Source organism: Podarcis filfolensis (assembly GCF_964270895.1).
Source record: "Podarcis filfolensis genome assembly, chromosome: 6".
NCBI classification, from domain to species: domain Eukaryota; kingdom Metazoa; phylum Chordata; class Lepidosauria; order Squamata; family Lacertidae; genus Podarcis; species Podarcis filfolensis.
In genome coordinates this window covers 67,650,328-67,674,021 of record NC_139609.1, presented here as the reverse complement: position 1 = coordinate 67,674,021, position 23,694 = coordinate 67,650,328, and the positions used below count along the sequence as shown (strand labels likewise).

The window sequence follows — 23,694 nt, the reverse complement described above, 5'->3', positions numbered from 1 at the left end:
CACGCAACAATCCCAGGTCTGCAGCAAAGGGTGGAATGGAATCCCAACATTAATAACCAGCCAAGTGCGTTGCCTGAAACTTACCTGCAGTGTACCAGCGTAGGCCCAGATTCCTTTGCACCCTGCATGTGTGCTCGCACCAACTCTATAAAGGCAATCATGGAAGCTGTGGACTCAGGAACACCATGATTAGGCCATGCTGTGTAGTGCAAGTGAGTTACTCTCCTTTCCATGTTTAGCCCTTCCTGCGTGATAAGAGATGCCCACATTAGTGCCCACAGAAGCAGCTCAGGCAAAGTCCTAAACCTGAAATTGCAAGAGAGGAAGCACCTGCCATTAAACTGCATGAGATATGCTTCTGCTGAATTTGGGTGCTACAACAAAGAAAGCTGGTCCACAAGCTTATGAAGCATGTACTCTTTATTCCAGATTTTCTCAACCATCCGCAAAAGAGTTTTGCCTTGTTTCCAGTCATTAGGATTCCCTGGAGCACCACGACACTGCAGTTTATATTATATTTGCATTTTTGATTGGGCAAGATTATTGGGAGGTGCCATGGGGTATTTCTGGTCTCCTACTCACATGCTGGATCTTGAACTCCCGTGTAGTCCACTCATCTGCAAAATTCTGAGCGAGCAGGTGGATGCTGATCTGCCCAAAAGTGGTGGGAGAAGTGTCTGAGGGCCAGTAGTATTCACACAGCACCTAGCAAGGGAGATGGAACTGCAATTAATATTTTCAAAGGAAATGAGAGCCTTGTTTCCTTATATATTGCCCCTGGCTATCCTTGTGCAACGTGCTTGGTGGATTCTACAGTGCTGTGCACAACACATACTATCTTCCCTGAAAACAAACCGCTTCGAATGCAGGAAATGTCAAAACCACTTCCACCGTGTTTTGGAGTTTCTATCTGCACTCCTGTGTAGAGTATGCTTGTTAAAAGTAACCACACAAGATGGGAGGAGTTCTCCCTTTTTTGGCCTCGGCATTTTTGTGTGAGTAAGCAGCACAGTAAAAATAAATAAAAAGAATGGGATTGAGTTACAAATCTTAGCTTGTTATTATGTCACTATTTAAATGAATGATTAAATTAGATTGTTTTAATACCAGTTGCAGATTGTTTTGTGCTGATCGGTCAGTTTTTATGGATATTTTATAGTTATATTTGGCGACTTGTAGTAGTGGTTTGATCCTTGTTAGCTGTCCTGGGCTCTTGTTTTGGAGGCACAGCAGGATACAATAGCAGCAGTAGCAATAAAATTGCTTTCATTATTTTCTCTCTCCCATAGATCTTTACCATGAAGCAAAACCAGCATCAGTCCCACATTTCCTGCACGCTGGGCTATGATTATGTGTCAACCTGTAGTAGTAATATACCGCAGTTGTTAACTTTCTCTTCAGCTGGCACACAATAATAAATCATTCCTATACTTCTGGGTATTCCCATTGGCCAATAGGTTCTTCTGATTTTAATCATGTAGCCTAGCCTTTAATTTGCTTTTTTCTTAACATTCATTATTTAAGAAAAGTTTATAAATTTTTGATCAGCTACCACCCGCAAAAAGATGTTAACTCAGGCAATTAGAAATGCTGGACTCTTAGCTTCTATGCACAAGATCTCAATTGTTATCATGCTTTTCTGCTTCCGAGGGGGCAGAAACTGCTGGGGATGATTCTGAGTGGGGAAATGTCTGGTGGGTAAAGGGTGAGGCACTGATCCTTCACTCAAGATCAAAGCCTCCCAAGTCTGCATTACATTTTTTTTGTTTTGTTACACACATTTTCATATATCTACTTTTGGCCCTCAGAATTCCCTTCCACTAGATATAAAGCAACAGGCCTCTGACAATACTGATGGAAAGAAGTATTGGTCCCAAGTGGCCATCAATGCTCTCCTACTGCCTGTGTGAGGGGCACTTATGCTACCACGCTGCAAAACTCTTGTTCCCTGGACCATATACAGTAGGGCAGGGATGTGGAACCTCAGGCCAGGGGCTGAATGTGGCCCTCCATGTTTCTCTATCTGCCCCCCCCCCCAGATCTTTCCCCAGGCAAGTCCCTTCTTCCATGGGCCCTGCTTTGTGTGTTTCTACTTGGCTAGAATATGCATTTCTGCTTCTTGTTTATTGGGGTGGAGGATAGGGAAGGGCGCAAGAGTAAATTAACATTGATTGCTCCACCTGCTTCTGCTTCTAGCCCCGCCCACCTCTGCCATGTGGCCCCTGGAAGTTGGCCAAGAAGGGAAAGAGGCCTATATGGATTGAAAAGGGGGACCCCGCCCCTACAGTAGGGGCTTCCATCAGACCTACTCGTCCATTCTCCATGCCCACGGTCAGCATGACAATGGTGCAGATGTGCTGCTCCCAGACGAGCCGCCAGAAGTCATCCAGGGTCTTTTTCAGGGGCCCCTGTGTGGCGATGAACTCCTGCGGGGAGTTGTAACCCTGAAAGAATGAATGAGCAGAATTAGCAATCGCAGAATGCTTTTCTTGAATCAAGGAAAGTGTACAGTATTGATTGGGTTTAATTACAGTATTCTGTATTGTGGTGTTTTTTTGTTTTTTAAAAAATAGAGCAAAGTTTAGTTTACACCTTGAAAGAACTTAGGGCACAATACAGCAAATGTCAGTGCTGAACAAGTCCTACTGAAAGCAATAGGATGAGTTTTAAGCTTGACTTGTTTTGGATGCTTGTGTTTATGGTCTTGCAGATGTTTGCTATTTCCTCACAGCAGCCTTCGCCAACTTGGCCCTTCCAGATGTTTTGGACTACAACTCCCATCAGCCCCAGCCAGCATGGGCAGGGTAAAAATAATAAAATGTTATTGTTGTCATCCAAAACAGTTAACAGTGTTTCAGATCTGTTTGGAATGCATTTATGCTACACAGCAGCCTTCACCAACTTGGCTGGCTCCGAGTGTTTTGGACAACACTGGTTGTGACTTTCATTTATATCTTGCATGCTTATTTATGAACATAACCAAATAAACTTCTCATGTAACCAATTATTAACAGATGGAGGTACTGATGTTTAGCTGTATGGTTTCAAACTGAGTACATTCTGAGTCATCCTTCTGCTGTAGCAAAGTTATAGAGGTTTAATCCATCCTACAATAATATTGTTGCACTTTCCTTACGGCACCTTTCCCCCATTATTTTTAAACAGCAAGTTTTAAACCCTTCTAATAATGGAGGAGAAACTCGGTGAGTCGCACAATCCTATGTTCACCCCTGTCATATACCAGGACTACAGACAAGCTGGTGGAAAACTCCACTTGTGTCATTGGGAGTTACCATACCATGCTGATAACTCCATCTCTGCTGGTAGAGCCACATTTTCTAATACCCCTCAGTCAGTGGATCTGTAGGATAGCATAACACCTTAAAAGGCTCAAAATCCAAAATGCTTCTACATTCCATATGCTATGCACAACATTCAGCTCAGGACACAGGGCATCAATAGAGATCAAAGATGGTCTTTTCAAGAAACCGTTAAAAAGCATTGGATGGGCTCTTCTAGAGTGAAGGAAAGGCCCACTGGCTTCCTCAGGTGATCTCACATTCTCCAAGCCACATAATGCAGTAGGCACAGTCCTACATGCTTAAGGAATGCAAGTTCATAGAATGCTGCCTCACTGGGCTTGAAGAAACTGGAAGATCAGATAGCTCAACCTGAAACTCTAAGAAAGATTTCTTGGTGCACTACCCCATGCCTGCGCTATTAACACACTCAAGCCACATCATGATGCATGCTACAATATGCCACAGAGAGCTGAAGTGAAGAAGGTACCTTCTCAGCAGAAGTCACTACACTTGGGATGGGGAAACTGTGGCCCTGCAGATATTTTTGGGACTACAGCTTCCATAATCTCTGATCATTGGCTATGTTGGGTGATGGCTGATAGCAGATAGAATCCATCAACATTTGGAGGGTCACAGGCAGGGGAGCAGCATGGGAGGGGCAAGGGGGGGCGTGACCTCAGGCACACAATTTTGAGGAGGTGACACACAGGTGCCAGCTTCCACAGGGATCTCCGTCGTACCCAGGTGTATCCTGACGGGCCCCATCCCCGGCTCCCCGTCCTTCCCTGCCCCAGAGCCCTGCCTGGCCTTGCCACCACATCCATGGCCCCCTTGCTAAATGGCCACCCAGCCAGCACTTGCTCGCTCCTTGCTCTGCACACTCCTAATATATTCTATTAGGGTTTCATTGCTTTTAAAAAACAATTTCTCCCCTATGTTTTTAGCTGTTCCTATTTTATCTGTGAGCCACCTTGAGTCCCTGTCTGGGGAAAAGGCAAGGTAGAAATAAATAGAATAATAACCACCCTCATCTCCATGCACTGTCCCCCAGCAATGCTTTGTATTGACAGCAAAAACCCCCCCCAAACCAAACCAAAAGGAATGTGAAATGTTTAGCCTCCGATCTCCTCTGGGCCTTAGCCCTCTGGTCCTCTGTATCTAGCACCCCTTCTCCATACGTGGTGAACAATTTTTCAGTAAAAGAGGGGCTGCCAGGAATAAGCAGTTGCACAGATCCTTGTTTGGCAAAAGAGAGGCTGCCACCTTTGCCTTATCTGCCACTGCCTGCCGCTGCTCACATTTTTACAAATACAAAAAGAGCTTTGCTGGATCAGACAGATCATCTCCTCCAGTATTGTGTTTCCAGGAGCGGCCAGCCAGGCACATAGTTTTTAGCCAATGCAGCCTGCAAAGGAGACACAGATGCTCTTGTGCTAAAAAGGCTTGTTTTCTAACTTTAGATGTTAACGTGCAAATGAAGCACAGTGTTCTTACACAAGCATGCAAACATGACTGCTGTGCTATTACGCACGCATACCATGTACACACAAGGCAGACTTGGGTGTGCAAATACAAGTGCTGCATGCACACACATAAAGATGCGCTTTCTAGCCATTACCTGGATAAATCACCAGAGAGGCATAAGGGAAACATCCAAGCTCTTTAATATGCAGCTGTAAATAGCAGGAGAAAGAGGAAAGACAAGTGAAAGTTTTAGAGCAATGGGGCTGCTCAGGGAGTGCCCTTGCTCCATTCAGTCCAAACCCAAACATGTTCTGGGGAAAACAGCTCTGCAAATCTGAAGAAGAAGCTAGCCGCACATGGTGGTGATTGGCTGGCCCCTGCAATGTCACTAGGACATATTACCCAGTTTCAATCCCCAGAGCGGTTTTGAACTGGTAAGGTTTTATTAAGAAATTAAAAGAGGATGCATATAAATGTGTGAATGTTCATATGGTGATTTTAAAAATTTAAAAGTAGACAGCCCCTCTGAAGCTGCGGGTGGGTGGCAAGACTGATGGTGACATAATATAGGTAATTTGCTTTCATCCGTTTTTGTCAGTTCATGAAGCCAGGCCCATCTTGCAGCTGAGAGACATCTGTGGCTTCTCTTCTGCTCTTATGCCTGCCTTTGCCTAGAGATGGACTATAGTAAATTTGGACTGAGGAAAACATGGTGTCCATGCCTGAGTCCGCTTTTAGACCATGTTTACACTCATGTGGAAGTTATGATATTCTGACACCTTGCTCAGTTGACCCATCCTCCCCATCTTTTGTTTTCCTTTTATCCTTGTCTATCTTCGTATTACCTTCCTACTTATTGAAAAGAAAAGAAAAGCTGGGTTTTCTATCATTCCACAGAAACCAAAGACTCTAACAATATAGTGACAGTATAAAATTATTAGAAATGTCTATTTGCTTCACATGATATACCTGCTGTGTCCTAACTGAAGCTATAGTGATGCAAATTCAATAAATAAATAAATAAATAAATAAATAAATAAATAAATAAATCTTGTTCCCAACTTTGCAGAGTATTCTAATGGTCAACCAGGCCTCCTGAGATCTAGGTTTCATTCCTGTGTGAAATCATATGTGAAGATCTTGCTGCAGGTGCCCTAACACCCTGCACCTTCCTATGAGATGCCAGTAAGGTTACAGAAGTATTCAAAGAACTCACTGGCACAAAGTTGGCATTGATGTAGTCAGAATGTGGTTCTTCATCCAGCAGGCTCAGCTTCACTCGGGAGTAATCATCTGCACAATAACATATTAAAATGTTACATTAAACACAAAGTTGCTAATACATATAAACCAATATAAATTCACTGCTCTCTCTGACGTGCAATCCCCATACTGAGTTTCAGGAAATATTATGAGACAAGGGCAGCAAATTCCAATCGTGGCTTCTCTTAGGATTTTGAGGTAAGTGCTCCTCTCCTCTGATCTTTCTGTTTGCAGAGGACTGTAATATTCTTTACAGCACGCAAAGGAAGAAGGTATACAGAAGACAAAGGTGAAATCAGATTTTCCAGGTTGCAACTTGGCAGCCCTATGGAAGAGTTTAGCCAATTCTCTGCTTTTTGTGTGATGCGAAGGTTGGCAACATTAACCCCACGGTGTGGGAATCCCTTGCAGATGACCACAGTGCCTGGAGACAGGCAGTCAGGTTGTGTATCCACAGCAGTGACCAGAGGAGGAATGATGGCTGGGATAAGTGCAGAGATGGTGCATCTGCAGCAGTACAACCGGATGCCTTCGTCTGCCCCAGCTGCAACAAAACATGTCTCTCCCGCATCGGTCTCTACAGCCACAGTAGTTGTTACAACCATCCAACAGTTTGACCACACTCCTCCTGACACAGATGGATGCCGACCATTAAGCGGTACAGAAATTAAATAATCAATCAATCAGTGCGCACAGTGCACACATGTTCACTCCACCACACATTTGCCAGGCATACAGCTCACACATGTGGTCACACTCACACACATGCAGACGCATGCATGCACACCATAGTGGGATTTACCACAGAGGAGACTTGATCAGGGGGTGGGGTAAAGTAGGGGAAAGGGCAAAAGGATGAGGAAGGGGAGTGGGACTAAAAGTTGCATGAAGGTGTAGCCAGTGGCGTAGCGTGGGTTGTCAGCACCCGGGGCAAGGCAAGTAATTTGCGCCCCCTAACCCGTGGATTTGCGCCCCCTAACCCGTGGATTTGCGCCCCCTAACCCATGGATTTGCCCTAACCCCAGATGTTGCGCCCGGTGCGGCCCGCCCCCCCTGCACCCCCCACGCTACGCCACTGGGTGTAGCCAACTGTTTTTCAGCTCTGTTACAATTCATGGGACAGGAAATGGCTAAAACTGCAACATCCAATAGATTTGTAAAATTTATGAAGCCAACCAGAGAAGGGAGTTTGCCAAGATAACCCAACTACGAAGAGGGGAAAAATTAGCTATACACAATTCTGTCCAGAACTTACATGGTAGAACATGAGGATATCGATTCTTGGAGACGTTAGCAGGCAGTTCAGCTTCCGTTTTTGGCTGCTCTTTCCCTACCTCCTTCAGCTCCTGTGGGACAGAAGGAGAAAACTTTTATCAGCAAGATCCCCTATGTCAGTTTGAGCCAAGTGCCAATCTCATAGAGAAGTAAGGGGATTTATTATTTGTTTAGAATATTTATCTCCCGGCTTTATGGCCTGAGAGGCTCCCAAAGCAGCTTACAAAAGATTATCGCAATTAAAACAAACCACATTAAAGTCTGGTATCAAGGTCAGAGAAAGCCAATTTATTTGGTTTTCCCACCTGCCAAATAAATTTAGAAATATCATTTTTCCATTCTCTGAAGCAGTCTGAATTGTTTACAATTGGGATTTATTGGAATAAAAACAGCATCCTGGGCAATAAATTCATTTTAGTGGCTGAAATTCTACCTAGCAGGGAGAGCTTCATTCTCTCCTAAATCTCGAACTCTTTCTTAACCTCTTTCCACAATTTAATATAATTATTTTCAAATAAATTGCAATTTCTTGCTGTCAACCAGATTCCCAAATAGCTTACTTTTTTTAACATATTTTCAAACCAGACATTTTATCTAACAATTTTTTTACTCATCATCCATGTTTTTAAGCAACATTTTGGTTTTATCTGAATTTATTTTAAAACCTTGGCCTCTTCTGGTTTGACCATTGTTTAAACTGATATTTGAAGCTACAGACGTACCTTGGATCCCGAACGCCGCAAACCTGGAGTAAGTGTTCCAGTTTGTGAATGTTCTTTGGAACCCGAACATCTGATGGGGCTTCCGTGGCTTCCAATTGGCTGCAGGAGCTTCCTGCCGCCAATCAGAAGCCGCGTCTTGGTTTTCGAACGTTTTGGAAGTCGAACGGACTTCCAGAATGGATTCCATTCGACTTCCAAGGTACCACTGTATAGTGGTGGTTGGGGGCGCCATGAACATAGCCTCTCTTCTGCCTGAATTTATAGCAGTCAGCACATGCTGGCAGAGAAATATTCCTCCTTCTAGGTTAACTAGCACCTACTAACACCAAGTAACAAGAAGAAGAAGAAGCGTTTGGATTTGATATCCCGCCTTTCACACCCTTTAAGGAGTCTCAAAGCGGCTAACATTCTCCTTTCCCTTCCTCCCCCACAACAAACACTCTGTGAGGTGAGTGGGGCTGAGAGACTTCAAAGAAGTGTGACTGGCCCAAGGTCACCCAGCAGCTGCATGTGGAGGAGAGGGGAAGCGAACCCGGTTCCCCAGATTACGAGACTACCACTCTTAACCACTACACCACACTGGCTCCTCAAGAAGAGGAGACTGCACGCTACTCAGTATTATGTTGATTTGGGAGGAGAGGAGAAACATTTCATGTTCACCTGCCTTGGTTTCAATGGATATTTCATAGGTAGTGAAATTTAGCTCTAATAAAAGCATGAAACTGGCAAAATTCTGCAGCCTGCATTCAATGATGATGTCTGACCATGGCCTCACAGTCAGCCTGGATTAACTTTGAAGAAGAGGGGGGCACTTACCTCAAAGTCCTGAGAGAAGCCATGATTGGAATTTGCTGCCCTTGTCTCATAATATTGCCTGAAGCTCTGTATGGGGATTGGCCGGTGAGTATTTCTGCAAGAAATAAAGATGCACATAAGAGAGAGGGGCGCTGTGCAGGGATCCTCCTTTAGGCAGAATGAAGATACCGAGAGAGTGGTTCAATGTACATACACAAGAAGTTAGGTAAAATTCAGGTTCCTTTCCGATAAGTCTCAAATTACAAACACGAAACATTCTTTTGTAATAGAAGTTACCGGTATATCAGCAGGCGTATGGCAAACTGTTATAGTAGTCAAAGGAGGATATCAGCCCATTGTTTGAAATGAGAATTCACCATAACTTCAGTTTCAAGGTATGGCATGAATCTAAGCATGGGAGAGAAATGCTTATCTACCTAATACACATTCTGAAATAATATATGAACTGATACAGAGCCATCCTTTGGGGAAAGTCACCCTTCTCTGAATTCTGAAATGCAGTTCTCCAGCCAAATAACATGTCCAGCCAAGTAACATGCAGGAATTCTAACACAAAATGCACATGCCAGGGGAAATTGTGCATATAGATTCATATATTACTGAAAAGAGCATACCCAAATGCATTATGGTATATTACATAAAAAAAGGAGAATCACCCATCCCTACAGGAATCCCCTTGCAGGACAAGAGGTGGGAAGGAAGTTGTTTATTTAAATGTTTTGCCTCATTTTCTGGGACTAACATAGAAGTAAAACCAGCTCAGCCTAGAGCAAGCTGAAATCTCACGTGATGAGCCCTTAGAGGGAGAGCTGGTGCCACAACAACTCCTTGCCAGGATAGACTGGAATGGCCAGACCCACAACTCCTCCTGCCCCAAAGCCTGGCTTGTTGCCTATGCTGTGGCAGAAGATGACACTAAGTGAGCAGGGGAGACACGAGAGTAGCTTCACTCACCTTGGGCTGTAGGTGGCCATTTCTTGGGGGATGTTACCCTTTTTCATTCTGAAAGCAAGGCACATACATGTAGGTGGTTAATTCCTAGTGGGGAGACAAGCATCTTCTTTACTGCTGATTCTCCCACCTAAGGGGAGAACTATATGTGTTCCCAAACTTCTATATGTGCTTGGGGTACAGGGGGCATTTTCAATGTCACACGATGTTGATTATTCTGTCACTGCCAGATGGAATGATCCCCACCCCTTTCCTTGCTTCGTGCACTGTCCTGGGGGTTCCCCTGCCCCCCCCATCAATAGGGGGGTGCCAGGGATGGTGGAAGTCCTTGCATGTGTTTCTTCTAGTGGGAATTGTTAGCTAAAACCTGTCCATAGTTTCTCACCTGTTGGATATTATGAATGTGTGTATTTTAGAAACATTCAGAGAGTCTGTCTAGGGCCATTTTGTGCTCAACAAGAAAGCAATTTTCAGTGGGAGGGAATATGGGAGGAAGAGGTAAGACAAATCCAGCTATATCCCATCATGCTCATTGATGTAGATGGGAAATGGTAGCATGGTAGCAAAAACAAAAGCCATAAAAGGAATTTGTGATTTGGAAGGATTAGTCATGCAGGCTTCCTCAACCTCGGCCCGCCAGATGTTTTTGGCCTACAACTCCCATGATCCCTAGCTAGCAGGACCAGTGGTCAGGGATAATGGGAATTGTAGTCTCAAAACATTTGGAGGGCTGAGGTTGAGGAAGCCTGGATTAGTGAATTCCACATGCAACAAAAAACAGGAAAGCGAAGACCAAAAAAATGCAAGAAGGCTCTTTTCTGGAAGCACCCTAGATTTACTCAATGTTTGCCAGCTAATTTCCAGGCAAGCTCCAAATACTAAAATCCTGCATTGTATCATTCCTTCCAAAACAGCAACCCCTGCAATTGTCCTCACCTCCTTGCTCTCAGATGTTTCCAGTAGACCCATCCAGCAATTGCTGTGACTGTCACGAGGAATCCCATAATGATCCCAGCCACAACTGGGGCAGATAAAGCAGCAGAGGCTGCTGAGGTGTCTGCCGCTGAACACAAAGACAATGAAAGGTACAGTTTATATGAGACTCCTCCCTTTCTACCCAGAGGTTTAGGTAGCCATGAGAATATCCCTTACATGGAGATCTATCACACATATGGCACTCACCAGGGATTCCTGCCAGCCACCACTTCACTGTTCAGGAAGCATCAAGATTAACATATTAATACGATTGTGAAGGAGGCTGCACTCCTGTACACTTCTGAATAGACATGTGTAGGATTGTACTGTTCATCATTTTGAAAGATACACAGGAGGTGCCAAAAAGGACCTAGTGAAATTGGCTAAGAAACTAGAGGCTTAATTAATCCAGAATGCAACCAGATGAAGAGACATGTTTCACCTGAGAATGCTGTGAATGACACTTTAGGAGCCTGTTGACTATATCTGGTGAAGGCAGCAATGCTGAACCTGTAACAGAACAAAATGGAGAATTTTATTCATTTATTCATTACATTTATACCTCACCTTCCCTCCAAATAGTTCAGCAGTGTAAATGGTTCTTTTCCTGCCCCTTATTTTTCCAATGACTCCTCAAGGTGCATTACACTGAGGCATAAAGGATGACTCAAGGCTGTATCAGCCTCTATTCTATACTATTCTATTCATTTTCCTGAGTGGTAAATTTTATTCCTATAGCACTTTCAGAGCTGAAACAACTATGCAATGATTCATAAGACTTAAGAATGAGCTTAGTTTGTTCCAAGTTAAGCTTGCCTAATTTCACACCTCCATGTGCAGAAACAGTCTACCAGCCTTCTGCAACAGGATGTCCTCCAGATGTTATTGGACCACAGCTCCCATCCACCCCAGCCAGCATGGTCAATGGTCAAGAGTAACGAGAAGGCTGCAGTATATTTTTGATTAGCAGATCCTTGTGGATCTGGTGATGGAACATTTTCATCATGCCTGCTTGTGAGCTTCCCAAGTGAACCAAGGAACATGGCTTTGTGCTGGAACAGATAGGCCTTTAGTGTTCTGTTTAGGCACTTTCTTATGCTCTTACCTGTACTGTGAATCTTTTTTCAGCTTTCCATTGCAGGTCTTTCGAGAGCGGCTGCATTCATCTGCACCCACTGTCACTGGCCAGGCCTTGGGACTGGTGCTGTCATTGAAACGAAAGGGGTTTGGCACCAACAGAGCCAAGTAAGAGTCTTCCTGCCCGTAATAGTGGTCATACCATGTGCGGGAGATGATGTCTTGGGTGGGCCTCAACACTGCAGATACAGAGAGAGAAGCACTACAATGTTATGATCATGGGGGGCATCATGAATCCCCTCACAAGGATGGCCCATGGTGGTTGCAGATACTTACAAGACTCATTAGTGGTGGCAACAACTCCATAATACTCTATGAGGCCATTTTCCTCGCTGAACATTTCAGGGGAGATGATGACTCTAGAACTGGCATCAAACTGGGGGGTGTCCATTCGCACAGGAGGCGGGAGAACTGCTTCGGAAAGCCAGAAAGGAAGAGGTATTAGGGTGTCACCAGCAGGTGTACATATAAATAAAAAGTTTAAATAACATATTTCAAATGCTCAGTGTTTCACATCTCTTTAATTGCCCCCCTATCCTGTCTGTGCAACCTCACCTAGTTGCCCTACTGCACCCAGGATCTACCAGGATCTGCCACTGCCTGTGACCTTCTGTATCCAAACCTATTGCTCAACCACTAAGTTATGGCACTTTCAACCTGTGGCAACGGAGAGCCTGGAAGACACATACCTTCCACAGATGTATTGCAGAGCAGTGTCACGGCTGGGCCTGCGATGCCATTTCTGCCCACAGCACTAACGCTGATTTGATAGGAAGTGTTTGAGGATAGTTCTGTCAGAGTGACGTCAGCCCTGGAAACAGCCAAAGGAAGCACAGGCTGCTGCTGGCTTCCTTGGGGAAAGTTCTTCGTTGTCAGCTTATAAGACTCGATATCACCCTCAGGGATGGTCCAGTTCAGAAATATACTTGTGCTGTCAGGCAGACACTGTGGGTCCTTCACTTGTGTGGGCTCTGGAGAGACACAACACAAAAACTTGAGGAGGCACAGCTTGGCTGTCTCTGTGATGACCACACATCCAGCACAGCATGGGGTGGGCTGTAGAGGCCCTGGGTGTGTTTTTCTGGGGGGCACTGCCCTCAGCACATCAAGACACATGGATGCATTGTAGGGAACGGTTGCAACAGATTCTCCTACACCACCTTAGGATATGGTCCTTGAGTTACAGAAGGGAGTAGTTCTTCTTCATCCCACAGTTGTTGCTGTGGTGATCAGGCCTAGCACAGAAGGTGAGGCTTAGTTGGGAAGGACGGAATCTTAAATCCTGAACAGTTTGTCTCAGATAAGCGAGATGTTCATAAATTCTAAGGGGCAGTATAATTTATAGGTTTGTTGCATGGAGACATATATATTTTGGGTTTTTGTAAGTGTTTCTCGTTCTCCTTTAACATCTCCTTCTTTTGGTCCCAACTGTTGGATTTCTGAAAAATAAGTCATGTCAGACTAATCTGATCTCGTTTTTTGACAGAATTACAACCTTGGTAGATGAAGGGAATGCAGTGGATGTAGCCTACCTTGATTTCAGCAAGGCATTTGACAAGGTGCCCCATGATATTCTTGTAAAGAAGCTGGTAAAATGCGGTCTTGACTATGCTACCACTCAGTGGATTTGTAACTGGCTGACTGACCGAACCCAAAGGGTGCTCATCAATGGTTCCTCTTCATCCTGGAGAAGAGTGACTAGTGGGGTGCCACAGGGTTCTGTCTTGGGCCCGGTCTTATTCAACATCTTTATCAACGACTTGGATGATGGACTCAAGGGCATCCTGATCAAATTTGCAGATGACACCAAACTGGGAGGGGTGGCTAACACCCCAGAGGACAGGATCACACTTCAAAACGACCTTGACAGATTAGAGAACTGGGCCAAAACAAACAAGATGAATTTTAACAGGGAGAAATGTAAAGTATTGCACTTGGGCAAAAAAAATGAGAGGCACAAATACAAGATGGGTGACACCTGGCTTGAGAGCAGTACATGTGAAAAGGATCTAGGAGTCTTGGTTGACCACAAACTTGACATGAGCCAACAGTGTGACGCGGCAGCTAAAAAAGCCAATGCAATTCTGGGCTGCATCAATAGGAGTATAGCATCTAGATCAAGGGAAGTAATAGTGCCACTGTATTCTGCTCTGGTCAGACCTCACCTGGAGTACTGTGTCCAGTTGTGGGCACCACAGTTCAAGAAGGACACTGACAAACTGGAACGTGCCAGAGGAGGGCAACCAAAATGGTCAAAGGCCTGGAAACGATGCCTTACGAGGAACGGCTAAGGGAGCTGGGCATGTTTAGCCTGGAGAAGAGGAGGTTAAGGGGTGATATGATAGCCATGTTCAAATATATAAAAGGATGTCACATAGAGGAGGGAGAAAGGTTGTTTTCTGCTGCTCCAGAGAAGCGGACACGGAGCAATGGATCCAAACTACAAGAAAGAAGATTCCACCTAAACATTAGGAAGAACTTCCTGACAGTAAGAGCTGTTCGACAGTGGAATTTGCTGCCAAGGAGTGTGGTGGAGTCTCCTTCTTTGGAGGTCTTTAAGCAGAGGCTTGACAACCATATGTCAGGAGTGCTCTGATGGTGTTTCCTGCTTGGCAGGGGGTTGGACTCGATGGCCCTTGTGGTCTCTTCCAACTCTATGATTCTATGATTCTATGATTCTATGATTCTATGATTCTATGATTCTATGATTCTATGATTCTATGATTCTATGTTCTGGGGAATAGAAGCAAATTGCTTCTGTGTCTTCACTGGGGAGTACATAGGTGAGAGTTCCTCAGGACACTAACAACAGAAAACACACATTGCTGCTGATACTGAAAGAAGAGGAATGATTGAATATTGGGGCTTTTATAAAAGAAAAATCAGTGATACTGTTGCTTTGTTATCATCATATTTCTCTGCCACTCTGTATGATATTAAGCCCTCTGTCAAATTGTTACAGAGCTGGTCTTCACCCACTGCCATATAAGGGGCGGGTGCAGAGCAAAATTTAACAAATGACCAAGAGCAACAGACTTTGAAGGCTAAAGACAGTAGGACACTGTAGCCTACCAGACCCATAAAACAAGTGGGGAAATTTACATAACTGATAAGAAGAGTGAAGTTAACTCCATGAAAAGAGGAACAAAATTGTGATGATTTCTGTAACTAAAAAGGGACAGACAAGCACAAAGCTTGATGCATGAGAGTGCCCTATGATGAAAAGAGTTCTGGATTTTCTCCTGGAGGAATGAAAGATTCACCAGAACCCCTAAGGGAATGCTAGAGCCGAGGGTATGTTGAAGAAAGCCATTATACTAAAGGGAAAGCAGTGAGCAATCTCACCAATGGATAATATAAATGTGTTTGGTTGCATTGCCTCTGAGGCTGATTCCATACCAGTCTTCTGAGTTATCCAGAGAAAATTAGAAGGTGGCACATGTACACAGTCTTCAAGACTTTGCCATTGCCAATGCAATAAAAAGAAAATAAAAGTCCTGCAAGTTCTTGCCACATTCTCTTGTCCTAGGACAAGTGCATACCTACCTATTGGCATCACCGCAGTCTCAGAGCTGCTCGTATATGGTCCAGCGATGCAGCTGAGGGATATGGAGTAATTTCTCCCTGGGACAAGTCTCTGGAAAACATGTTGGACCTGCCACTGGGTCAAGGCATGGTGCTGTAGCATGGTGCTGTTGCCTGGGTGCCACAGCTGCAGCTGGCAGCGCTCTGGCTTGCTGAGGGGCTTTGTCCAGAACACAGACAGTGCTGGGTTTCCCTTCTCTGCCTTTATGGAGAGTTTCCGAGGAACCCAAGGATCTGTGGTGTAAAAACAATGCAAGAGAGGGTGAGTTAGACACTAAAACTACAGGGCCGTCTGCTTTGGGATTGGGGGGAACAAACAGGGAGAGAGTTGGTCTAGAGGAGCCACCATTGACATTCAGTAGTCAGAGCAGTGGTGCTTGTGGTATCGTCCTGGACTGGAAGAGGCTCTCTGCTGAGATTAGCACCTCTACTGAGATGTTAGGAATTGAATACGGAGCCTTATGAATGCAAAATGTAAGGGCAATTGTGCTTTGCATGCAGACGTTCCCAGGTTCAATGCTTGCCATTCCTAGGTAAGGCTGAGAAAGATTCTCTTGTCATACACTGGCTCTGATTCCCAACTCTCCCCATCTAGCAAAATGGGTATCAGAACAATGGCTAATTTTACCGGCCTGGTGTAACCCATGCTCCCTAAACCACAGCCCCACCCTCTGTGGGATGGATAAAATAATGAAGAACTTTATCTGCATTAGCATTAGCAGAGTAATTTTTAAAAATGTTTACAGACACAGAACAAGCCATCTTTTTTTGTATGGAGTAAGGCCTGAGTCAGAAAAATAATGAATTCCTATTTTATTTTGAGTTAGACACATTACTCCCCAGTCAAAAGTACACTAAAATTCCTGATACCTGGATTGTTTTCTATGGGGCAGCAATCAGCATAAAAGGCTTAAATGCATACCCAGAGGCTAGACAATGGGTGTTTTCATTTCCCGCTTCAAATGTGGGGTTTCTTTTTGTCTTGGTTGTTTTGGACTGTTTCCAAGGATGGGCAAACCCCACATTTAAAGGCAGAAAGATCCATGCTGGGATGGGGAGGTCATCATATGGACACCCCTATATTAATGGTGAGTCAACGTGGTTCAAATCCACATTTTGCTCCAGTGTGAACAAACCCGCAGAAGTGCATTAGGATACTCACATGTCCAGTCACTGACATTCTCTGCTGCTATCTGGTAAGGCCCTGCCACAGCAGCAACTTCTAGCAAATATTTACTTCCTGGATTCAGGCCAACGAAGGTGAAATTAGTAGCATCCTTCATGACAGATGTCTTGGATGCCACAGTGCCTGATCCAGCGTAATAGAGTGTTAGTACATAGCCATCTTGGTTTCCTGCGCTGCGTCCCCAGGAAGCACTCAGCTTGTCAGTCTGCCCTTTGTTTGACAGATGCACCGTGTGAGGAGGCAGAGGACCTAAGAAGAAGGCAATACCAGAAGAGAAAAGCACCCTGAATCAGCCATGAAAATGTCCCCCTCCACTTCTTCTCTGTTGGGTATTAATGGGTTTGCTGTATTAAAAGTCAACAGATCCCTAAGTCACATCTGGGAGACTTTGTGTAGGATTACAGGAAGAAGGAAAACAAAAAACATCCTTCCCCAGCCTGGTCCCTCCAATGTTTTTGATTACAACTCTATCGACCATGCTGGCTGAGGCTGAAACATCTGGAGGGAATCAGGTTGAGGAAGGTTGAGGTGAGCACCCACAGGCTCCCTTCAGAGTGGTGAAGAGAGACTCATCCAAACTAACTCCTTGAAGTGGGCCCTGGCAAACTTTGCTAACCCTTGGACTCTGATGGCCTCTTTGACTCCATTGTGTCCTGGCTCAAGGCTGCCAGTGCTGAACAGACCTCTTGGGAATGCTATTGAAGTGTGCAGGCTGTGAAGGGCAAAATTAGTGTAGGAACTGATCTGATGCTGGCCTGCCCCGGGAAGGTGGGGCTGTTTTAAATGAAATTGCGGATCAGAGTTGTTCAAGTGAATAAAATGGGTGGACCCAGTTAATCCCATTTCTGGTTTCCTATGTCTTCATCCTGAGGTGCAGAGGCAATGATAGGATTATTTCCTGGGCGATAAGAGCAGCCAGACAGCCTCATTGTTTTGTCTCATAAATGCCACAGTGCAGGCTGCAACACTCTGCTTGGAATGAATTGAAAGGTTGTTTTGCTGACTGTTTCCCTCCCACAGAGAAATTGACATTCAGATTAAAATGGCAGATGTCAGCCTGTGCTACTCACTTGTCCAGTCACTGACATTCCCTGCTGAAGTCCTATAGGGTCCTGCCTTTGAGATGATCTCAAAGAAGTATTTGGCTCCTGGTGTCAGACCTGAGAAGGTGAAATTGGTGGCATCTGTCCCCAGAGATGTTTGTGCTGCTGTGGTACCAGATCCTGAGCGATACAAGTTCAACTCGTAGCCATCCAGTCTACCAGAGGCTGGTGTCCAAGCCACACTCAGCCGGTGTGGGTGCCTTTCATTCCTGATTTGCACAGAGGTAGCAGGTAGAGGAGCTGTGAAATAGTAAGAACTTGCATGAGAAAATAAAGGGCAGTGACTGAAGGAAGAGGCTGCTTATTGTAGCTGCAATATATGGAACTATCATAATTATCCAATGGGATCTACATGGCATAGCATGCAGGCAGGACTAAACTATCAATAATAGCTCAGGCTGAAAGAGAGAATTCAAGATTGGTCAAGTCCAACTCAACCTTTCTCAAGGCATTTTTTAAACCAACTTAAGGGCCAAAAAACTTTGAAGCACCTGGTTCAGTCCACCTTTCTATAGAACATAGATCAGAGAGTTTTATGTCTCATCCCTGCCGCCATTTTGGATCTTCTGGAGAAATCTCTGTGCATGCAATTGGTCACATGCTGGGAAGATGTCTGCATAAAGGTTAGGTGTTATATACTGTGTGTATGATTGTGGCCTGTGTGAGTCAGTGACTGCCTGCATATCTGCCCCCATGTGAGCCACGCATCTAGAGAAGAACAAGCCTTTCCACTTCCCCAAACTTCTCACATTTCCTTCCCTCTAATGAGGCAAGATGGTCCAGGCTAGTAATACCTCAACATGAGGGGAAATCCTTCCATTTTATCATGTGGAATTCAGTAACGGGGTAGGAAAGTGGGTAATTAAACAGAGTGAATGAAAGGGTCAGGGATGAGCCGAGCTGAGTGCAAATGGTATTTCAAAATTATCCATCTTATAAGTGCAAAGAAATTTTGGGGTGTAGTCCACCAAATTCCTCCAAGTAGAAATTCTCCAACACTTTCTCAGATGTGAGGCTCACCATTTGCAGAGGGAGTAGCATAGCCTCTTTTTCTTCAGAGGTTTTTGTTTCTTTTTGCTGCTGCTACTGCAAATATCAATAGCAGTAACTGAGCTGGAAGCCTTGCCAGTATCCAATCCATATATATTGGTGGAGCATATCTGAATAAAAATTTGCAAAAAGTGGTCTTTTTCTAGGGAGGCAAGAACAAGAAAAATCTCAGAAATTTTCTCAGGAAAAGAAAGGTCTTCTGAGAAATTTCAGTTCGGCTCTAGACCCAGGAGAGAAGAGATGAAATGGGCCACTGAAGAAGAGGAAAGAGGTTCTAGGCCTAGAACTGTACAAGGAAGCTGCATGTCAGATGGTAACAGGTGCATTCCTCAACCTTGGGGTGGGACTTAGCCTGTCAGACTCACATGTCCACTCAACAGCAATGGTCGAAGGGGCCTCAGCTTGGCCTTTCACTGTGATGACCTGCACAGCAAACTGGCTTCCTGATGGCAAACCCGTCCAGAGGAAGTCCTGGGTGCTTGGCTGCACAACCCGAACTCTTTCCATGCCTGGAGGCACTAGGCTATACAGGACCATCCGGTAGTGGTCTCTTCCTCCTGGAGGCTCTCCCCAGGCTGTGTGTAGCACAGAAGAGTTGCCAACATTACTCAGGGTCAGGTTCACAGGAGCAGCAGGGGCTTCCGGGGAGAAAGAAGAAGAGGGTACATTCAGACACAAAGGGCCTTTGATTCCCATGGCACAGCAACACCCCACAGAACTCACAGGGATACAGCTGGAGCAGTAGTCAACTTCTGCTAATCACAAGCCCAGTGCTAAAGAGAAGATCAGTCAATGCAACGGCTACATGAAAGCAGAGTATGAAGATATCTGACAGTTAGTGCAGATCTAGTGTTTGACTCATGCTGCGGGGAAGAGCTGCACCACCATCCAAACCTGCTCAAGTCTTTTGCATCAGAATTCATTCAGATGTAACTCCATAACACTGTTCGCTATCATCAGCTGCATGGGCTCAATTATTTCTAACAGATCTTCCTCCATCCGAGATGTAACACCATCTCTTTCCACTGGATTGACCACCCGACTCACCTGTGCAGGCTGTGCTGTTCCGAGACGTGGAGCTGTACGGTCCAGCCAGTGACCACACTGCAACGAGGTAGCATATGCCTGGGGTTAGCCCTTCTATGGTGAGGTTAGTGCTGGCTTTCTCGACAGCCATGTGGCTTCTGATAGCTGTGGAGTCCTCTTCAGACACAGAGACCATGTAGCTATCTCTCTGTCCAGCTGGGGCCTTCCACTGCACTGTCAACACTGAGGAGCCATGGCTGGTCACCGTCATGGCAAGTGGCATCAAGGGCACTAGAAGGAGAACCACAAAGGGTTTCAGGAAAGAACTGTTGACAGAGAACACAGCCATGCCTGAGGGGACAGCCATCTTGTTGATTTCTATGTTGCGTAACCCCTGGCAACTTTTCTAAAGTTTCTAAGTCCTTTGAGATATGACACACAAGCCATACAACAAATACAGGAGAGAAACAGCAACAAGTAAGTTCTGAACAACCCCACAGGCAAGGCAAGAAACTGAGACATCAGCTAGTACCACAAAAAGTCAGAGTAAAAAGTGATCATGAAATAGGAACAAGAGTCAACAAGACTCTAACGAGGCAAGAGGCTTAGCTTGAGCCAATGCCCATTTGCTCCTCCCATTGCAATTTGCCTTTGTCAGTGGCCATTCCACCAGGTCATGAAGTTATACTAAGGAAAAGTTGGGGGTTGTATCTAATATGTCAGACCCACCGAAATCAATATTGGCTAACTTACGTCCATTGATTTAAGCGGACCTATTCTGAATATGACTGTTTTAGATGGATACAACACTTTGCTTCCCTCCCCTCCCCATGTTCCCTTCTGCGTTATGATATTTCAGATTGCAAGTCAATATTTTAGACTGTAAACCACAGTAAGCATAAAGTCTGTGTATGAATGTCAACAAACGCATTAGGCTTAGTGTTGAGTGCGCACTTAACTAAAATGTTTGGTCTGGGAGAAAAAACAGAAGGGGGCAACATTGTACCTGTGTAGCCAATGGCTGTTTGTGAGGAAATGTGGTGTGGTCCAGCTCTGGAGACAATCTCAACCCGGTACTGAGTCCCCGGCACCAGGCTATCGAGGGTCACCTGGGTAGTTCCATGTGGCACTGAAACATTCCGGATAATGGAGAGAGATTCACCCGAGTAGAGCTGCACCCAGTACTCTCGTCCTCTTCCTGATTCCATCCAGCTCACAGTCAGCTGCTGGGGGCTCTGGCTGCTTTTCACACTGACATTAGCCAGAGACAGAGGATCTGTGGTTGCAACAAAAATGGTGTGTGGGAGGGACATCATGGTGGGATAAGGAAGCAGGCACACAGCTGCTTTCAGAGAGGCATTTTGTGTTAGCTTTAATGTGACATGTATCACTGTGGCATCTTGGGTTGCATCACACCAACACTAGAAGCTTTTGCCACCTGCTTGCTAAATTCCTAGATTTATACATTCTGTGGTTTAACCGGCAGTGCGTTATTAACACTCAAATAATTTTGTTCCAATGCTACGTTACTCGACCTATTCCATACCCTCCAACATAGGGACGTCCCATTCCATAATGATAATTTTACTATTTATACCTCACACATCTTAGTGGGTTGCCCCAGCACCCTGGGCAGCTTCCAACATATATAAAAAAAAATTAAATGCTTTTTCAAAAAAACTTCCCTATACAGGATTGCCTTCAGATGGCTTGGGGGTTGGATAAGTCCATACTGTTCAATATTTCTTCAATGAAAATAGGGACATCCTAAGGGAAAGTGGGATATTCTTGGATCAAGTCAGAAACTGAGGCACCTTCTCTAAATCAGGGACATCCCTGGAAAATAGGGACTGCTATTCTTGGGGTTAACAAGAGGCTGAGATGTTAGATTGCACAAATGACGGAAGCTTAAGAGAGTGTCACTATTGAGGCCTCACACGGTTCAGAAATTCTTTTGCATACTCACATGTCCATGCAGAGACCACCTGTGCTGAAGCCCGGTATAGTCCTGCCAGTGCTATAACCTCCAAGAAATATTGGCTGCCAGGAAGAAGGCCCTCAAAAGTGAAATTCCGCATGCCTGGCCCAATTGTGATGTTCCTCTGCAAAGGATGCTCCTGGCTGTAGAATCGCAAAAAGAGCTGGTCTCTGTCACCTGGAGGCAGGTCCCAAGTGGCAACAAGACTGGGGGACCATTTGCTACTGGCCAGTGTCACCCTTGAAGGAGGCAAAGGGTCTGAAAAGAAATAGATTTCTCAGTGGCTGGTCGGCACCATACAGCAATGCCAGGCCAAGACATTTTGCTTTCTGCATCCCCTTCCCTAATTCTCCTACAGAATCCCATTGGACTGGCAGACTCTTATTTCAGCACTGGGGACAGGACACTGTCTTACATCACATCCACACTAGATTAGGGTGCCCAGGGGCACTGACAAGGGGCCTAATGCCATTCCTTCTGCCCTCTTAAAAGACACAGCCTGAGATGACTCATTAGCCATTAGATCTAATTACATTCAGGGAGGAAACGGGAAGGAAAGAGAGGTGAGATATAGTAGCCAATGCAGATGTTCTCCATAAGGGCAGGTGTTCTTGGGTGTTGGAAAGAAGAAGAAGAAGAGTTTGGATTTGATATCCCACTTTATCACTACCCTAAGGAGTCTCAAAGTGGCTCACATTCTCCTTTCCCTTCCCCCCCCCACAACAAACACTCTGTGAGGTGAGTGGGGCTGAGAGACTTCAGAGAAGTGTGAGTAGCCCAAGGTCACCCAGCAGCTGCATGTGGAGGAGGGGAGACGCGAACCTGGCTCTCCAGATTACGAGACTACCGCTCTTAACCACTACACCACACTGGAAAATGGTTGCTATTTGTTATTTATTTAACATGTGCATGAGACCCAAAAACCTGGGGTGCAGTTGTGGGACCAAAATACCAGCAAGCTTTAATTTCTCCTGAAAAACTCATATCAGCATTTGTAAGGAGATTGCTACCCTCCATGTCCAGTTTCAGACACTCTGCTCTGCCCACCCACCCTGGCTTCAATCCACAAATGGCCCCAATTGGTTATGTTACGGGTAACTTCCCTTTGGGGCTAGATGCTTATGAATTGACCTTTTCATATACACAGGTTTATAATATTTATCCACTGGGGGAAAATGGGATGTGCAGCCTAAAGGCACTTCATACTCATGGCTGTCAAATATATGCAGATAGGAAAAGACCATATGATTCATCCAGGGAGGGTGGGGATGCTGTGCTCCAAGAGCTAGTAATACTTCTTGTACGGTCCAAGCAATATTTATGTTTTGCTCAGGTGTGAGGAGGAAATCAGAAACCTGGGCAATGGGTGGAAAGGGATACACATGCAAATTCTCCTAATTTGGAGAAGGAAAAAGCCCCTAACAAACCAAATGAAACCTTGCTCGATTTCTTTTCTTTTTTAAACATTTACCAGTTATGGATAGTTTTGGATTTGGAACTTGGGTTTGTGTTTTTATTATTGTTGCTTTGGGCAGCAAAAGTATAAAATTGTTTACTTTACCAGTTTGTTTCTTGCCTTAAATTCATCAACAAGAATTAAGATTTTAAAAGAAAAGTTTGAAAATGTTTTGAAGTTGAAAGGTCAAAAGTCTGAATTCAAAAGTCTAAAACGCTGGTGAAAATTTCACACACTGCAATTCTGAATCAGGCTAAACTCCTCTGTCAGCAAAGGCCAAACTAGGCCTCATAATATCCCTACCAGCCTCTTCCCTGTCTTCCTGCCTCTCATCTACCTTCAGATGGGATACATCTTCTCTCTCCTGTTTGTGGGTAAATAGGGAGACTCAGTGGAAATCAACCA

At 44.9% G+C, this 23,694-nt stretch overlaps 1 protein-coding gene across 4 annotated transcripts in view; it reads right to left on the bottom strand.

Annotated features, from left to right (window-relative positions):
- The window catches only part of LOC310764074 (receptor-type tyrosine-protein phosphatase V-like), a 52,641-nt gene that overhangs the window by 10,187 nt on the left and 18,760 nt on the right, over nucleotides 1-23,694 (bottom strand). For 2 of the 4 annotated variants that reach the window (XM_083617287.1, XM_083617289.1), the window contains exons 9-27: nucleotides 21,822-22,091; nucleotides 20,862-21,131; nucleotides 19,877-20,146; nucleotides 19,195-19,467; nucleotides 17,747-18,019; nucleotides 16,653-16,925; nucleotides 15,452-15,724; nucleotides 12,595-12,876; nucleotides 12,182-12,319; nucleotides 11,874-12,084; nucleotides 11,211-11,278; nucleotides 10,730-10,856; nucleotides 9,797-9,844; nucleotides 8,843-8,936; nucleotides 7,285-7,375; nucleotides 5,983-6,059; nucleotides 2,310-2,444; nucleotides 583-705; nucleotides 85-245 (exon numbers count right to left, since the gene is read on the bottom strand). In XM_083617287.1, the coding sequence (XP_083473413.1) occupies nucleotides 85-245; nucleotides 583-705; nucleotides 2,310-2,444; nucleotides 5,983-6,059; nucleotides 7,285-7,375; nucleotides 8,843-8,936; nucleotides 9,797-9,844; nucleotides 10,730-10,856; nucleotides 11,211-11,278; nucleotides 11,874-12,084; nucleotides 12,182-12,319; nucleotides 12,595-12,876; nucleotides 15,452-15,724; nucleotides 16,653-16,925; nucleotides 17,747-18,019; nucleotides 19,195-19,467; nucleotides 19,877-20,146; nucleotides 20,862-21,131; nucleotides 21,822-22,091 (3,457 nt within the window). The remainder of the gene's footprint in view (nucleotides 1-84; nucleotides 246-582; nucleotides 706-2,309; nucleotides 2,445-5,982; nucleotides 6,060-7,284; nucleotides 7,376-8,842; nucleotides 8,937-9,796; nucleotides 9,845-10,729; nucleotides 10,857-11,210; nucleotides 11,279-11,873; nucleotides 12,085-12,181; nucleotides 12,320-12,594; nucleotides 12,877-15,451; nucleotides 15,725-16,652; nucleotides 16,926-17,746; nucleotides 18,020-19,194; nucleotides 19,468-19,876; nucleotides 20,147-20,861; nucleotides 21,132-21,821; nucleotides 22,092-23,694) is intronic. The other 2 variants (XM_083617288.1, XM_083617290.1) reach the window with 1 other exon arrangement.